This window comes from Lepisma saccharinum, chromosome 10 (genome assembly GCF_977018435.1).
Source record: "Lepisma saccharinum chromosome 10, izLepSacc3.1, whole genome shotgun sequence".
NCBI lineage: Eukaryota > Metazoa > Arthropoda > Insecta > Zygentoma > Lepismatidae > Lepisma > Lepisma saccharinum.
Genome location: NC_139238.1, coordinates 88363365 through 88382985, shown reverse-complemented (window position 1 = coordinate 88382985; position 19621 = coordinate 88363365). Strand labels below are relative to the sequence as shown.

Sequence of the window (19621 nt, the reverse complement as noted above, 5' to 3'; positions counted from 1 at the left end):
TGTATTTTTCATGTGCTTGACAAGAACCTTTGGTCTAATCACCTTCCTAGCCAATACCCATCATATTATTTTGGCCACACCAATGTACAAAGATATTTTGGGGGGAGGGATCCACAATTTTTGATATTGTACCTAACTGAGTATACATAATTGAAGTCGCATGCTTGAGAATATCTTTTGAGAAAGTAGTTTATCTGATTAATGGCATGTGGTCAGCATTGTTAACTCACAACAACACTGTTAGCTGCTTCCTAGCAATTATGCACATGCAACAATTTACTCACGATCTTCATGACTGAACGTTTTTGATATAAATCTTGGACTGGCCACATTATATCCCCTCCCTGCTGTCTAGCTCTCTAGACTGAACCTGACTAATTATATACAGATAACTTCACTGGATGCCATCACAACTCTCAATAAGAAGGAAAACTTTAGCTTTCCTGGTGAGGATTGAACCATACTACTATTCAATGCTAAATCTACCGACAGTTGACTTTGGAAGCTATTTCTATCTGCCAGTTTTCGAGGAGTTTGTGATGGAGCATGTCAAAACATCACTGGCAAGTTGAACAGTCTAGGAACATTGGATACCTTGAAAGAACAGTGCCAAGTGTTGCTTAGTGCAGTGTTCACACACATTAAAAGGAATGAGACAGAGTCCTTTGATCACTATATTCCATGCTTGTGAGGGTCCAATCATAAGAGGGTTGTTTAGCAAACCCTGCTCGATTTAATTTGGTTTATTTTACGTTGCTTTTCTGCCACTTTTGGCTAATTGCAAAGATGAAAATGAGTGATACGATGAAACTCGCAAAGAACAACCATGTCCAGGCTAGGATTCAAACCTGGGACCTCTGGTGTTTTTGTGCACTGTGATAACCACTCTGCCACTGAGGTCGACAGTAATCCTTGCATTTGCAACCATGTGAGAGAGGAAACTGTGTGTTTACAGTAGGTTTGCCAACATGGAGTTTCTACAAATCTTATTTGTTAGGTATTGCACATCCTGGGACACGAAATTCAACAAAAAAGCCAAATGAATGCAATTGAACTGTTAGTAATTCATCACTTTCAAGTTGCCAGTTCAGAGAGCACCATGAACACTTGTCCAAGAAATACTGTTTGGTCTTTTGTCCTGACAATGATGCAAGGATGCATCACCAGCAAAATCATATATTATGTTATTTTTGCAGGCTCTAAGATTGGCAGCCCAAGGCTTTGTGGGAGCTGTGACTGGTTTGCTGGGACCTGCTCCAGTTGTGGAAGGAAATGACGATGGTCGGTTCCTACCAAGTTTCCTCACGGAAACACCCATGGACTCTCTGAAGGCTGGAAAGTTCCCGGATATCCCTCTGATCACTGGCGTTACGAAGGACGAAACTGCACGGAAAACGGGAGGTTAGCAAAAAGTTGAGCACTGCCCAATACTTTAAAATGGTTACGCTGCTTGTTTGTTATCATTATTTGGGAAATATTTTGTTGTTTCCAATTTGAAAATTAGAGGCGATAGAAATCATGACAACAGTTTTGAATGACCTTGCATATAATGGTGCAAAATATTACCACTAATCAAACCATGTATGACATGCACACCATCAACACAGTTGTGCACCAGTTAGCAATTATTGAGACACTTTTATTGACTAAAAAGATAAAGTATTGTACACAATACAAACTGCTCTTAAATACTAATTTTATCTTTATTTTTTTTTTTAGATTACCAGGATGATATTTTGAATAAATTTGCAAGTATTCCTAATTACTTTGATCAAGAATTACTGCCAAATTTGGTAAAACACTCAGGTAAGTTAAATACATGAGGATTTGAAACCAATAATTCATTCACAATTTCAATACAGAGACATTTCTTAGACAAAACTCATTAAAATACCATAGCTCTTAACACTGATTGACATTTTCTTACTATTGTTTTAGATTGTTGATCACAGTATGTAAGTCTACTCTAGTATCACATTAAAAAAAATATTTATGATTCATTAACCTGGGAGGATGTGCGTGGCGAGGATTTGACCGTAAATTTCTATCTTTGCTTGCCTTTTTTCACATTACTTTAGGTTTCACTCCTTGCCCCCACCTTATCCATGCTGGACATGTGGGGGACGTGCTGGCTAGCCAATAGTTTTAACAGTGACCTTCTACCGTTTAAAGTGCACAGTTCAGTTTCATCTGCTGTGCTTTTGACCACGTGCGCTTTCTTGTGTTATACATTTAACAATAGATCTTTATTGGATTTTTCCCCAGAATTATGAACCTGGAGGAAGAGCTTCGAATTCATGGGCTTCAAAAAGGAGGAATAACGTGATAAAGAACTTGGAAGGCAATTTGAAAGAGTAAGATGACATCTTTTTGGCGATGAGGAATGTAAATAAAGAAAAAGAAAGAAAATGCATCCACTGTTCACTTTACACATGCCGTGAACACTGTTAATGCGTAGAATGTGCAAATGGAAACTTTGATGGCGACAAAGAGGACGTGGAGTAAAAATATGAACTAAATACATTTTTAAAAAAACTGGAGTAGTAAACATAGAAAATATACAACAATTGTAAATACCTTTTAGTATCATAATTTTGATCTCTCTAAAACCATTGCATTAAACTTATGTAAAAATATGTTTCATAATTATATTGTATTTTTACAATAATGAAAGTGAACAAGAATAATTCTATTAAACTTTGGTAAAATCATGTTTCTTTTCCTGTTATATTCTTAAAAAATTAAGAACAAAGTATTTTCCTTAAAAAGTGTATTAAACTTTTGAAAACTCATACCAGTTTTATATCTTGTATTAACAAATAAAAAATAAAGAACGGAACAAAAAATACAAGAAAACTAATTTTAAAATATGATGAAACAAACCGAATAAGACCTAAATATTCGAGCATGGTTATTTTGACTGCACAGCCTCCTCACGTAAGATGTCGCCGTGCACGTTGTCCCAGGTTAAGATTAGGCACACACAGGAAATGTACTACATAGAATTTCCAGCTAAAAATGCAGGCTCAACCAGGACTGAAGCAATGGCACGGTATGCCAGAGACTCTGGTTTGAGTCCTGGTTGATCTTGCATTTTTATCTGAAAATTCTACGTAATATTTATGATTATTTGTATGTATGCTACTGATTGATTGATTTGGATTATTTAACTTCATTTTTCTGCTACTTTTGGCTAATCACAAATAAAAGGATGATATGATAAAAGGGATACTCACAAACAACATACATACCTATGCCAAGATTCAAATCTGTAGTGCTTGAATGGTATCTACACCAACTGTCCCATTGTCACCATTTAAAACGATAGGAACAACCCCCAGCTAATCCCAAAGCCTGACCAAACATCTTCCAAGCTAACATTTTCCACTTTAAGCGCTGCAAATCTGAGTGGAGAGTTGGTGTTTTAAGTCCACTTTATGCAAAGTAAGTCTAATCAGGACTGGACCTACAGTTTAAAGTGGGATCCCAACCACTATGTGTCTCCACCGGGAATCAAACCCAGGACCCCTTGATTACAAGGCGACGACACTACCACTGCGCCATCAGGGAGTCCCCTGCAAACCTGGGACCCCTGGTGTCTTAGGAGTGTGAAAACACTAATAGAATTTTCTGTGGCCAGGGGAATGAAAAACAAAACAAATATTTCACCAATAATATGGACAAATTTGTTCCTGATTAGCTGAAAGCATTTTGTTCTCAAGTGCCCTTGCAATGAGTGACTATTTTATGATTTAAAAAGAAACTTTAAAACTGTGGAAGTGCGTTCATTGGGCTTAGGCTATAGAATGAGAGCAGGTTCGAGCCTCCTGGGGAAGCATAACTTTTCTCATGAGATTTCTGACTGTGTATAGGATCAGTGGCCACCCACCATTGTGAGGAAATTGGGGAGCTACGAATGAGTAGCGTAACCCAGTCATAGAAAAAACGACTGGGGTTTGACATGCTGACCATACATCACCCCATAACTTGTTGGATGGTCTCCCACCTCTGCTTATGTATTTAGGAGTGAGGCCAGCAGTCAGTAAGTAGGCCCTGGCCCTCACAGGCTGTTGCGCCATTGGTTATTTATTATATAGACATGAAATGTACTTACTTACGAGGCGCATCCAGAAAGTAAGTTTCCCTATTTTTTCCCCGTGAAAGTAAACATAATGAGCAGCAGAGCTAAGACGTATCAATCCCGCCCGGCGCCAGTAGCGAGGCAGCAGTGGTCCGAAATGGAAGCTCGTATTCCTTCTCCCGCCATATGCGAGGTTCGGTCGGTGATAAAGTTCCTGAATGCACAAAGCATTGCGCCAATTGACATTCATCGTCAGCTCTGTGAGGTCTATGGGCCGAAGATTATGGGTAAGCAGATGGTGCGTCGCTGGTGTCGGCAGTTTTCGGAAGGTCGTCAAAGTGTCCATGATGAAGAGCGCAGTGGGCGTCCGTCCCTCATCACTGATGATCTGGTTGAGCTGGTGCGGCAGCGCATCGTAGAGAACCGTCGCTTCACGATTACGGAGTTGAGTAGCCTTTTTCCGCAGATATCGCGATCCGTGTTGCATGAGATTGTCACGCAGCGCCTGCTGTTCAAAAAATTGTGTGCCAGGTGGGTGCCGAAAAACCTGACACCCGAACACAAAATGAAACGTGCAGGAGCAGCACTGACATTCCTGCAACGGTACCATGATGACGGCGATGATTTCCTCGACAGGATCGTCACGGGCGATGAGACGTGGATTTCGCACTTCACCCCTGAAACCAAGCAGCAGTCAATGCATTGGCGGCATAGTGAATCTCCGGTCAAGAAGAAATTCAAACAGACGCTGTCGGTACAGAAAGTGATGTGCACCGTGTTTTGGGACAGGAAGGGCATTTTGCTCATTGACTTCCTCCCCAGAGGTGAAACGGTGAACGCTGACCATTACTGTGAAACACTAAGGAAATTGCGACGTGCCATTCAAAACAAGAGGCATGGCATGCTTACTGCAGGTGTTGTGCTCCTCCATGACAATGCTCGTCCACATACGGCTCGGCGCACAGCAGCTGTTTTGACGGAATTTGGCTGGGAGTTGTTTGATCATCCACTTTACAGTCCTGATCTGGCTCCCAGCGATTTTCACGTTTTCTTGCACCTCAAGAAATTCCTGTCCTCCGGTGAGCGTTTTGGCAACGACGAAGAGCTGAAGACGTCTGTCACACGCTGGCTCCATTCACAGGTGGCAGAGTTCTACATCAGTGGGATCCAAAAGTTGATACCACGATACGACAAGTGTCTCAATTCTGGTGGTTGCTATGTTGAAAAATAGCTGAACCTTTGCTGTACGTGTTGCCAATAAATAGTTTCCTGAAACTGTGGTTTTTTTTAAAAAAAATAGGGAAACTTACTTTCTGGATGCACCTCGTATAAACGTGCTGTTACTTTATTTGATTAAATTCGGTGACCACCATCACCAATAAAATAAACCGATACCAGGATGCACAAGTGTACATAAATATCTTACTCTGTCTAAATTCCCAAAATACGAATGAATTGCAATTACTACCTAACAATTTCCTATCTTACAGGTCTTTTCAATGGTACTGATGTTATTACTGGTGTAGTTTCAAGCTACTTTCAACAGCAGCCTCAGGGGGATGCAAAATATGTCCTTAGAAAGATCAAAGAGGTAAGACTCAGAAATGCTACTAAATGGAGAATACATTCTAGTAAGAAATCAGTGTACTGTACTTGCTGACATATAAGATTGGACACATTTTTGAGGAAAAGGCTGTATCACTGAATTTATAATTAATTTACAGTATTTCAAATATAAAGTAATATGTAGGTCTACTTACCTAATCTTCTTTGTCACACACCACAGGGAAGCAAGAAAGCAAGAAAGAAACTCAGAACAGAGAAAATTTCCAGAAATGAAGGTAATAAAAAAACTGAGTATCGACATATAAGATGCAACCTGTTTTTCAGATCTATTCTTAAGGGTAAAAGGTGCATCTTATATGTAGGCAAATACAGTAATTTATGATTTTTTTAAAAAATTTGTTTACTATGCCACTATGATATTTGCATCACACACTGATATTAGCCCTAACTGTATTAGCACATTCAAGGTGACATGAGTACATAACCATGGTTTCTAAAACTGTGCACCGAACTACTTTAGAAAACTATTATTATATACTTCTGTAATCTGAATTTGTGAGAGGCCAAACCTTGTATGCATCACTTCTTAAAAAGAAAAGCTTTAGGGTAAAAAGCCTTTCCTCGCTTGTTGTGACACAGTGCTGCTATTTTTACTGTTTTCATACTCTGCTATGCCACAAAGTTCTATGATATTTGAACAACAAATAATCGTCAAATAAGATAATGGTTTCCCAGATTTTGAAATTGTTATTTACAAATTTTAACAACACTGGGTATGTTCCTGATGAAACGCATGAATGAACCAAAAATAATTGGTCACCTTACCTACTTTTGGAAGGCACTAGTGGTGTTTCCTTTATGGAACAAGGCAAGCAGCAGGAGACCAGTGCTTATAGCAGAAATACACTATTACAGATATTATTGCTAATTTTAATTGCATTTTAAGAACAGTTAAGGCACACTCATTGTGTGCAGGTTACTTCCTATTGTGGTGTTCAAATTATATTGTATGATCTGAACAAGTGCAATTTGAAGCAACCGTGCATGTTTGCAAGTAGCAGACGATTTTCACAGAACAAACCAGCTTTTCAGTTGCTTCCAAAACATTATCCTTCATGACTTTGTGTGAATTTCTGAGTAAGAATACCAATAATTTCCATTAGTAATATGTATGTTCACCATTCTCGCAGGTGACCACAGATGCATTATATAATTTTCCAGCATTCCTTACAATGAATTTTTGGACAAAGAAAGCTCCAGCATATCTCTACAGCTTTGTTGGACCTTCAGGAGACGAGAGCAAAGGTAAGGCATCCGAATTGGCATTCTACAAGGTGTGGCTCCTGCATTATTTACCTGGGGTTCACTGAAGTCATGCGACACATATTCAGTTTCCGCAAATAGACTGGGAAATAAAATTTATGTTATTTCAGGTTCAAGTATGGAAATACACTTTTTCCTGCGATGTTTTCTAACAATCAGCGACTTCCTGCAGGTTTGTTTATCATTTCTTAGCAAAATAGTCTTTAAAGTTTAATTCTATGAATCACTTTGTACTATTTATAAATTTAAAAACTAAGTAGGGAAAGAAAAATTGGAAAAAAATTGATTGATTGAATGAAGTTATTTTAGATAAGGCATAACTTACACCACATGTCATCATTTCACTAAGTAATAAAGACCAGTTTTGGCATGTACTTACTTTGTTCTCAAGCTTTCACCACACCATGTGGCTTCCTCATGAGATAGGACAAGAATAGTCAAGATTTAAGAAGGTAAGTTAAGGTTAAAAAGATGAAAAGATATAAGACAGTGCAGTGCCCTGTCACTCCTTCCTACTCCATGTTTGGCTGGTACTGACTTTTCTTGTCCTATTTCCTGAGGAAGCCACATGATGTGGTGAAAGCCAGAGAACAAAGAAAGTACATGCCAAAACTGATAATTACTTAGCAAATTATTTTATGAGGGCTATTTTTTTTCAACCTCCGATAGGACGTGAAATCAAAACCACAGTGAATAGCAAATTGGGTTTATTGACAAAAGTTCCATACAGGTATAATCTACATTTCAACGTAATCACCAAGAAGATTCAGACATTCATCGTACTGAAGCACCAGCTTTCCAATACCCTCTGCAAAAAAAGGTGCCGCCTGTCTGTTGACACAGGTCTGCACTGTGTCCCAAAGCTCCTCCTCATTGGTGTGGAAGTGCCATCCTCCCAACCACTTCTTCATTGATGGGAAAAGGCGAAAGGTGGAAGTCTCTCAGTGCCAGCACTGGGTTGTAGGGAGGGTGATCAAACACTTCCCAGTGGAATTGCTGAAGAAGGTCTTGGGTTAACAGCATGGCTCTGCGTAGTCTCACAGTTTGCAGCCGCACTGATTGTAGTCCCGGGCTCCATAGTCAACCAGTAACACACCTCGCACTTGGCGGGAGAGTCGATTGTAGCAGATATCTCTACGCGCCCGTTGGTCAGCTTCAACTGAAGCGTTGGCCTTGGCAGTGGTGGTGGTAGTGGCAGGGGGGACACCAATCACGCTGCGTGACGAGCCGCATCCTAGCGCTTCACGGGCCACCTGGCGGTGCCATCAGAAGCTTGAACAGAAATAGCCCTTGTACATAACTTTTCCGCCACTTTTGGGAATGAATGGTGCTAAGATGAGATAGATGAACATAACAAAATACAACTTCCACAGAGGATTATACTGGCAGAGTCTCCAGATACCACAGCCTTGATGGCCTACAACATTGCAGTTACTGGAGCTTGACATGTGGGTGCTTAGAAAGTCACCCCATATCATCCAACAAAAAAGAGAGGAATAGGAAAACGATGACTATCAAAACCAATCTGTGACCAACCTGACATCAGATCCATCAGCTGGAACCAATAACATAGGCGTCGACTCCATGTTAATGATGTGGGGGCAGAGCCCCTCAAATAATTTTGCTTAAGAGGATCTAATGTATTATTTTGCTTCTCTTGTAAAGTTTACTCTGAATTGTGCAACATGAACTTAACTTTAAATACACAATTGAAATGTTCTAGACCATCAAATTTGGGGGGCTGAGACCGCTAAACCATCAACTTTGGGGGGGGGCTATGAGCGGAGACAGCAAAACACATGACTTATTACTATATACTAAGTATATAATTATGAGTATTGTTAACATTTTTACTAAAAAGAGTTTCAAAATAATGAGGTGATATGACTGAACAATTTGAGGCAATATTGAGGTGACTTTCAGGCAATATTGATATGTACGATATTTAGTTATCCTCGAAATATCTTCCTCTAGTCCAAAGAATAAGGGGAAAATAATTCTAAAGTCTTTAAGTTTATTTAACACTGGCTTGCAGTAAAGTACACAAGGAAAGCTTATGAAAAGTCTGTATTGCGAAAGCGGGAACGGCTATGATCAAAGGCATTATTGCTAAAGCACGGCATGCTATGTGTTTATTTATTATTGCAAAATTAAATTTAAAAAGTAAAATATTGTAGCAAGAACAAAAAAGTAAAACTATTTGCTTGCGATTTGTGTTAGCATTTATGTAAATAATTAAATAAAACTGTTAAATATTGTAAATATTCGCTACTTTATGGGTATGTCAACAGTAAGGTTCTTTGCACCCATCACATGTCCTTTCTTTACAAGTCGGCTAGCAAGGCCAGCATAAAACTGTTGTGTTGGCCTCTTAATGTAAATACATAGCCAACTTTTAAATAAAAATGTTAATTGTTATCTAAAAAACACATGAGCAGACACACGTTTTTCATGTTACATTTCATTTGCATGAAAAACTGCTAAACGAAGACGTAATTTTTATTTTTAAAAAAGGGAGGGAGTGAATCATTCATTCATTTATTTCAGTGATCAGAGGCCCCCCCCCCACCCAATAATTTTGACAAGTCGGCGCCCCTGACCAATAATAAAAGTGGAATTTATCATAAGTATTATTTATTTTAATAATGTTGTGCCACGTCCTCTCACGTGAGCATCTGCCAGCTTAGCACAGGGTAGAAACAATGAGATACCTCTGGGCACAGATCAGGGTGACTAACGCTACGAATATATGGAAAGAAACAATAGATTTAACCCACTACGTAGGGTACAATTCGTAATATATTCTTGAATAATTATATACAAATATTAGATAACTTTGGCAATCTTTTCATACAATATTTTTCTTCTATTTTTTTTTCTTATTAATTGTAGTCAATCTTCTTCTTTGGGCTTCTTCTTCTTGTATTGGCTAAGGCTTCTTATTATTATTGCTAAGGCTTCTTCTTCTTGTAATTACTAATGCTGCATCTTCTTGTAATTATTACATATTATGTATTTTTTCTTCTCTAGGCTTCTTTGTCGATCTTATCCAAATTGACGTAAATATTAAGAAAATCGATCTCCCAGACAAACAAAAGAGAAAGGGGTTAGTTAAAAGATCGCTGCCTGGCCGGCGCTAACCTTAACTTGGAGCTGCAATAGATGCACCTACCAGAAGTGCTTGGGTGCCTGCCATGAGATGGTGCTACACCTGGGACAAAACAACCCAAAAGCCACACGAAACTCTCAGTTCGTGGGAACCGAAAAAGATACAGAATTGTAATTTCAATTCGACTTCTTTACTTTTATATCATGATCACTTATGCTATTACTGAATATTAATCACCCTTTCCACCTTATTTATATCCTGTTATTGTATTAAGTTCATTTATTTCTTCCATTATAATTATTATTAATATCTACAATCATTATTTCACCACATAAGCGCTTTCCTTTTTCTCTATTTACAATTGTATAAGTTTTCTTGGGTGCTGCCATCTCTGGTCCACTTTCTAAGCTGCTTTATGTATCATCAAATATAAACGTCGTTCTTTTTGCATGCTGCCATCTATGATCCTATACCTCAAAGAACAACAATGCAGTTTGTGTACGTGACAGTTGGCACAAGGCATAAGCTATGCATGAATGCTTTGTTCTGTTACAGCTAAATTTTTAACACTAAAGAATATGTACACATAACTCTCTCAGTGCCAATAATTCAGCATGTTACTAGTTAATATAACAATTTACATAAAAAAGTCAATATCTACCATCAACTTTTGCAGAAGTGGAGCATGGTGATGACGTCACGTACCTGTTTGATCTGAGATCATTAGATGGAGATTCTGAAGAAGGAAGAGAACTTAATGAGGAAGATCTCGCAGTACAGGATGTTACGACGACATTATTCACAAATTTTGCCAAAGACAAGTAAGTTCATTTTTCTGATTTGATTTTGTTTATTTTACTTCACTTTTCTGCCACTTATGACTAATCGGAACAATGAGGATGATGCCTGTGTGCATCAACGTTGTAATAACTCAACAGTAAATAAATCCATGGGTCAGGGTAATCCTTGAGTACCGATCGCCTTGTTGCACCAACGTGTAAGGTGCGATGAACACAGCGAGTCATGAAACTCTGGATTAACCCTAGGAGAGTAGCTAGCCTCAAAGCAAGTGCCTAAAGGTCATACAAATGGAAGTGTGCAAACTATGTACTGCACAATATGTACAGTAAACATCTCCCAAAGTAATACATAGTAACATACTATATCTATATGCCCAGATAGGCTAATCGGGACTGGACCTACAGTTTAAATAGGCTAATCGGGACTGGACCTACAGTTTAAAGTGGGATCCGAAACCATTGTCCCATGTGCCTCCAGCAGGTTTCGAACCCGTGACCAGTTGATTACAAGGTGACAACATTACCACTACGCCATCAGGTAGGCACTTATTTTTTCACTAATTAGTCACTAACAATATAAGTAAAATCACCCAAGGCATATTAAAGATAAATTGGAATATGTGTAATTTGAGAGTAAATATATAGTGAAAGCTAATGACGGAATACAAGTGACAACATGTATCTTACTTTTTTTACAGCCATGCTGGTTGTTATCTAGATATCTGATTTACAATTTAGGCTTACATTGCAACGGAACTATCACACTCATCTAAATAGTGAAAGCAAACTACAAAAGTATTTTTTGAATGCTCTAGAAGGAATTAATTTGTCACAAGTTGCAATATCATGGTAATTTCCCGAAGAGAGGAATTTTCAAAAAATGGGTCCCACGTTACCTTAAGAATTTTTTTTAGAAAGACCTAGCTTAAAACTTTCAATGTGTATAAACAAAAAAGCAAATATCTCAGCTAACGTACCATTTCTTTTTTCCCTTTTATGAAAATTAATTACTTTGTTACTATGTACTTTACAGACCTTAAATTTTGTGTATGAATACAAATTATTACAGTTTACAATATAACTTACAAGGACTGTGTATAATTTTCTTCAAGCAACAGTGCAGCTATTCCAAAAAAATATTCTCTAAAAAAATAATTGATTTTTCATTTACTAATTTTTAAAATATTCAGTGACTGACAGGTAACATTTTTATTCCTTCTAAGCTACAATCAGGCGTGCAAACACAAAACAATTTCAAAACAAGCCGAATTGGTAAAAAAGAATAACACACTTCTTGGCCATTGTGTCAAAATGAGCAAATGCACAGCACACATGCCACAACAAGTAGAGAAAAGAATTGAAGAAACAGCACTTGTGCTGCCATCAAGTGGGCAAGATATGAACTGAAAAGTTGAAAGCTTGCAGAAAAACAATCAGCAAATGACATAGGAACACATACCCATTTCCATAAGCACTCAAAAACTAAGAACGCAGATGTACATTATCTGTGATTTGTACAAAATAGGGGAAATGTAGATGTATGTTCTCTATGCTGAAAGGGTTAAAAACAAACCAGAAAATCTAAGTCAACATTGTCTAAGTTTAATGTTATGATGTTAACAAGATGGGATATGAAACAACTTTTTTTGTGAATAGATTCTCTTGGGCTATTAACCCAGTGAGAACTGGAAGGATTTCCAAGCTTTCAAGAGCTAATGTCTCTCTGCTAACTCTCACACGGTTGCTACGAATTTTTGAGTATGAAATTCCCTGATATTTCCAGGTTTTTCCAGTCCAAAAATTATTTTTTTTCCATACAAGTTTATCACATCAAGATTTTTACTTTTGAACCTTGATGTTTTGAATTAAACAGGTCCATTAATTATTATGAATATTAATTTTCACCCCTTTTTAAGGCAAATTCCATTCTACATGCACAAAAACACATGAAAATTTGAACAATAATGTAAAATTACAATCAGCATCAAACGTGTTGGGTGTTATAATCACTTGCATCCAGTCTTCAGGCTAGGTAAGCATAATAAGGAAACAGAGGCACATTATTTCACCACAACACATCTCCGAAATCTAAAATCAACAGAAGTAGTTCATAAACAACAATCTTCATAAACCATACAAAAATTTTCAACTTTCTAGCAGATTTGCTATACAATTCCTGCATGCAACAAAAATTTCTCCAGATGCTGTGCGCTTATAAACAAACATAAGAAAGCAGCATTTTCTACAACATTATATTAACTTTCTAAGAGTCTATGTAGAACCAAAATTTAAAAGAACCATAATTTTGAACCAGACTGAGAATCATAAGAACAAGATTCTGAACTGAATCTTTTTTGGGAGTGGAATCACAAGAACCGAATTCATAAGTGGAACGCAACTTTTTTCTCTTGCAGACTCCAAAATGCATGTACATTTCAGATGATCTGCAAAATTCCCCGATATTTCCCGGTTTTCGAGATGCATAGCAACCCTGCTCTCTAAAAACCTTGGATATCCTTTCAGAACTCACCGGGCCATAGCCCAAGATAATCTATTAATGATTTGTTACCAGGAAAGTTTCAAGATTATTTCAATTTTTTTAATTCTTTTTTTTATTAGAATTAAGCTCTTGCAAATGGTTGTACTTACAGTATCCCATCCCAGTCTTGGTCTCCATTCACTGAAGGCAACAGCGACTACTTGGTGATATCAGAGAACCCACAGACTGAGAGCGGATTCCGTTACTGTGAAATGGCCGCTTGGGGACAGGTCCTGTCGCGGTTGCAGACTCCCTTCTGTGAAGCTGCAAGAAGCCTGGGCAGTGGACTCGAAGACGTGGGTAGCATGGCTGGACGAGGTGGTGGTGCACTAGGGGATTTCGGAAGTAGCTTAGCAGGTGGTGGTGGTGACTTTTTAGGTGCTGCGGGTAATCAGTCGGGTGGCAGTATTTTTGGTGGTGCCTTCCAACCCATTGTAGGGGATAGTGAAACGCATGATTCGTCACCGAATGCATCCACCGTGCTTCCAGTGAGCCGACCAGATGCAACACCCGATTCACCGGTTCTTGAGGAAAATCTTGTAGAGACCGAAGAACACTCGGTAACCACACACAAGACAAGTACCGAAGTTCCGACTACACCACAAGGACTTCCGCATCTGGTGAAGCCAATAAATCCAATCGACAGTCTGGGGTTGGGTTTTGGCTAACACCACGTGAAGTCAAACTAGTACAGAGTGCGAAATAGGGATTGCTACAATAATATCTCAAGTACTCTGCCATTTCAATGGTGCTAAGACATTTGCAATAGATTGTGAAAACCTGTATACAAGGAATGATGTTGCAAAAATATCCTTTTGTATTGTTTTACATATAATTTTTACTCTTTCAAAATTTAAATAAAATGTCCTGTTAAAAGTAGTAGTTTGGAACTTACTTAAGGTGCAATGTAACAAATAAATTCCTGCACTTTTGTATACAGGATGTCCAAGAAGTCTTTGTACTCCCTAGGTTATATTACTTAGTTTTAGCCTTATATATATATTTATAACATATGTATCTTTTTATTTACATTATAACATACTTCGGAAGTTTGCATTAGGTTACAGTACATCGTTTACCCCTTGTGATGTTGTTCGTGAACACACACACACGTCATTAGCCATTCCACACCACTCAACGACCGACATATAAATTTCAACAAGTGTTCCATGTGACCTTCAGAACACTGATGTGAAACCATTCCCAAGCAACCAAACACTGGCCTGTTTTCAACATGGTTGCAACAGGATACATGCAAGTATGCACACACATGTACAGGAACTTCTTGGATATACTGTATGTCATTATGAAAAAAACATTTCCAAATTGATTGTAAAAGAGAAAGTTTAACATTGATATTCATTGTATTTTTGTTACATTAGGCTAGTTGTAAATGGGGCAAATGATGACTAAATATATACTATCAAATGACATCCACACACCAGTTGCATGACCATGAGTCCAGCACTCAATACTCTCAGTTACGAAAGCAGCAGCCTTGTGCCTTTTCCCTTTCATAGAAATGTTGATAGCTATTTTCTTATGCTGTTATTTAGTGCCATGTTGTTGTGGAGCTCATCTTCTTATACATTAATATTTGTCTGGCAATATAGAGATAGCACATCTTTTGTTCAAGGCTTCTAGCCCCATACACTAACAGCAGGTTTTTCAATGTTTGAATGGAGTCCACGTTAGCAAATACCTTGAGTGTCAGTGGCAGTTAACTTAATCCATGCTTTTTCTAGAGGTCAGAAAGTAACTGGTAGATATGAATGAACATGGTTGTCTCATCGAAAGATCAATCTTTATGAGACAATTTTAAAGTCAGTTTGAACGAGAAATACGAGGGTGATCCAAATGAAAACCTTAATTACTTATTATGAGGCAAACGAGGAAATACAGAAAAATTATACATATGGATACCTCGTGAGAAGAATTCTTTTGGTTGCTACTGTAGCCACTCTTGCACCAGTTTTCACCCCTTCACTGCTTCGGAAATGCTTGCCTCCCATTGCCTCTTTGAGTCGTCCGAACACATGAAAGTCATTGGGAGCAAGGTCTGGTGAATAAGGAGGGTGTGCAACATTCAAATGCCATATCCTGGATTGTCACAGCTGTTAAACAGGTAGTAACAGTACACCTAAAGACAGAAGTCCTCATCGCTTACTCATGATTGCATGGCGAAGGTGATTTTGGAGCAGATCTGCATAAGAAGTACTGGTCACTGTTACTCTCTTTTCCATGTAATGTTCAAAAATTACCTCATTTGCATCCCAGAAGAGAGTGAGCATGCAAAATAATCTAACACACTTATTTTCAGTGGTTTTTATTTGATTTTATCTGTGAAGTTTCAAGATACACATACAACAACACAACTTCACATGGCTAGTCCCTCTACACTTCACTTGAAAAAGTTATGGGAAATCAGAACGAAACGTCACAGATGAAATCATTAAAAATAACTGTTAGATCATTTTGCATGTACAAAAAGTGGTTATGCGAACCTTCCAAGAACAACATTGATAGAGTGAGCATGACTTTTCCTGCTGATGGTTGGGTGCGGAATTTTTTGGGTTCTGGTGACGAGCTATGGTGCCATTCCTTGCTGGATCTTTTTGTTTCAGGTTGGTAATAGTGCACCCAGGTTTCATCTCCTGTAATAATTCTTTCCAGAAATCCATCACCTTCAACTTGAAAACAATGCAAAAGTTCCTCATACGCATCAACGCGACAGTCTCTCAATTCAGCAAACTGACATGGCACCCATCTTGCTGACACTTTATTGAATCGCAGCACATCATGGACAATATTGTGTGCTGAACCAACACTAATATCTAAAACGGCGGCCATTTCCTTCACAGTAATACACCTGCTTCCCTTAACAAGCTCGTCCACTGTGGTGATGCTTTCGTTTGTCACTATGCAGTGTGCCTGGCCTGGTCGCAGGGCTTCCTCCACAGAAGTTACACCACTCTTACACTTGCTGCAGGGACACACACACGAATCACCGTACTGCGCTTTCATCCTGCGATAAATTTCAACTGGTTTAACACCTTCGCTACTCAAAAAAACGCATCACAGATCGCTGCTCTAACACTGTGCATGTTGACAATGGAGCGGCCATCGTTGCATTGACGCGGCTTCCTTCTTCAGTGTTGCAGCATCATGTTGCTAGCTGTTGGTCATTCTTTCAACCACAAGGATAACTCCTGCCAACTTACAAATCAATCTTACAACTTTACGGAATTTTATTGCACTTTTGAGGTTTTCATTAGAATCACCCTCGTAACTCAATAAATGGTGTAAAATGGCAACTATTTCCTTCACAGTAATAAACCTGTTTTCCTTAACAAGCTCTTCCAGTTCCAAGTAAACTTGTTACACTTGATAAAATTCAACTCCTGTGCAAATGAAACAAGTGAAAATGGTCACCACACTTTGCTTTGTGAATTTGTATTGGAGACATTTGTCCTATTGTGAAGCAAGACCTCCTATTGACAAATTGGTGTAGTGGCTACAGGTAGTTTGTGTATTAAAGGTGTATTAAAAATTGTTACTTTTTATATCATAATTGGGTATACTGTGTGGAAGTTGCCGGCAAAGAACAATTGCTCAATGAAATTATGATTGATTGAGTTAGTGTTTTAAGTCCACTTTATGTACAGTAAGGCTAATCGAGACTGGACCTACAGTTTAAAGTGGGATCCAAACCAGTATGTACCTCCACCAGGTATCGAACCAATGACATTATGAAGCTTGCAGTCAAACTTTCTACATATCTTTCATAATTACATGGCTACATGGTTACATTTAGTTTATGTTTTTAATAAAATAAATTACTGCCTTGGTCAGCATACTTAGTTTTTCATAATCATGGAAACAAGGCTTAATGGTGTTATAAATGAAAATGATGAAGAGACACAAAGAATACCAATGCTCAAGCTCTGATTTGAATCCGGGATCATTGGCATCATAGTACACTGTGGTAAGATGCCAGGGACACTAGTCTGTCTCTGGGAGAAAAAAGTGTGGAAATTGCTCTTCCCTTATTTATTTGTAACAATACATAATAACACGTGCGAGTTTTTGTTATTTACAATGTAAAGTATGAATTTCAAATGCATGTGCCTTTTTTGTAGTTCTACCTTTTTACACCAGATGAAATCTGATTTGAATTGATACATCTAGATAGAAGAGATATCAAATTCCTTGCTCCAGCGTTGCCAAGTCGCAACTGTAGTGACCAACCTATGGTGGCCTAACCATTGATTACTTTCACATTGAAAAACCTGGTGCTGGTTAATCTTTATCGGACGGGACATGCAACCTCAAGTGCTTAAAACAATAATTTACAAAATTTCCTGGAAAAGCCCACATGGGTTATGATTGATTGAGTTGGTGTTTTAAGTCCACTTTATGCACATTAAGGCTAATTGGGACTGGACCTACAGTTTAAAGTAGGATCCGAACCACTATGTGCCTCCACCGGGACCCCTTGATTACAAGGTGACACGACTACCACTGCACCATCGGGAGTCCTAAGCCCACAAGGGAAGGCAGGGCTGGGCAAATCTTTGCTAGCACACTTATATATGCACTATATCTTATGCAAAAGCACATTACTTCTAATTACTTGTTTCGTATTGTTGCTATTCATATTCCTCACCTTTTTCTGCTTTATTTGCTCATTCATAGCTTTTTTCATTAACATAGTCATTAAGGCAGAGCCAACGCTGATCCTATCTGTTAGAAAATATTTACCTATACAGTAGAACGTAGTTTATCCGCAAACTCAAAAAAACAAGAGCAGCAAAAAAGACGATCAAATCTATCACACAGTGATACAGTACAGTAATTTACGCACGCACTGTATGTATATTACGAGTGCTTTCTCATTTCTTTTGTTTTCTTGTACTGTATCTATAAAATAAACCTGTACTGTATGTGCTTTTCTTTGTTAAATAAACACGTTTGATTATCCACAAAAATAGTTATCTGCATAACCTTCAGACCCAATTAATGCGCATAAATGACGTTCTAGTGTACTTTTCCATTGTTTTCATCTTTCTTCTCATAGGGCCTATGAAAATGATGTGTGACACTTTCACAGGGTATAAACCAGATCTGTAATTATGTTAATGTTATTTTAATATTTTGATGTAATCTAATATATAAAAATGGATGTGTGTGTGTGTATATGTGTAAGTGTGTATGTTTGTTCCGGCATAACTCTCAAACGCTTGGAGCTATTTCAACCGAACTTGGTACACCTATCACTTGCAATATGTAAAGAAATACTGTTGGGGTAAGACACCCCTGGCACCCCTAGGGGTGGGATGGGTGACATGTAAAAATAATCGAAAACGACCGATATTAGTGTGGAATCCATAGTTTTCGGAATCACCACGATGAATAGTGACACTCCTAATGACCTTCCACTTCAACTTCATCACCTATCGGGATGGGGGTGAAAATTAAAATGTCAAAAATGACTAACATTAGTGTCGAATCTAGTGTCTTTGGAGTCGCTAAGCTAATTGGTGACATTCACGATGACCAAACTTGGTACACATATGACTTACAATCTGGAATAAAATAGTGTGGGGGTAAGACACCCCTGGCACCCTTAGGGGTGGGAGAGGGAAGGGGGTGATATGTAAAAATAATCGAAAACGACTGATATTATTACTTACGTGAAATTTAGAAGATTTCGTACTTCCGCGTTGCACAATTTAATGGTTCAATCCTATTAATTTCGAAGATCCACTGTCTTCATTCACAAAAGGGTTTAAGTAATATCTACATGGACAAAGTGTAAGATTCATGTCTCGATCACTTTTTGTACAAAAGTTACGTACATTCAAAGTCTCTGTTGTGCGACTTTCTGGACACCCTGTATCGGCTATCATCTCAGTCCTAATATTGACAGTAATTTTCACAAGCAGAATATCCCAGGTGAGCATGAAGTCTATCCTGGATTTTAAAAAAAGAATAATAAAAAAAAAGTTAGTAAGACTAATGTTGTGGTATAAGAAAGTGCAGCACTGGAAACCATGCTGATCATCTGTTTCAACATGGCATAATGAAGGAGAAAGTGCAACATGTTCTGCGGGACCACAAAATAAATCCCTTGTGACGGTGTAAAGACAGTTCAGAATGGAGTATGGATGAAACTCTCCAGATGTTAAAAGCATCAAAGCACA

The 19621-nt window shown here is 38.2% G+C and overlaps 1 protein-coding gene across 1 annotated transcript in view; it reads left to right on the top strand.

Annotated features, from left to right (window-relative positions):
- Positions 1 to 14294, top strand: part of LOC145994013 (carboxylic ester hydrolase) — a 70651-nt gene extending 56357 nt beyond the window's left edge. The window contains exons 6-11 of the mRNA XM_083130082.1: positions 1197 to 1401; positions 1720 to 1806; positions 5572 to 5672; positions 6838 to 6952; positions 10756 to 10900; positions 13531 to 14294. Of these exons, the coding sequence (XP_082986208.1) occupies positions 1197 to 1401; positions 1720 to 1806; positions 5572 to 5672; positions 6838 to 6952; positions 10756 to 10900; positions 13531 to 14086 (1209 nt within the window). The 3' untranslated portion in view covers positions 14087 to 14294. The remainder of the gene's footprint in view (positions 1 to 1196; positions 1402 to 1719; positions 1807 to 5571; positions 5673 to 6837; positions 6953 to 10755; positions 10901 to 13530) is intronic.
- Positions 14295 to 19621: the final 5327 nt, after the last annotated feature.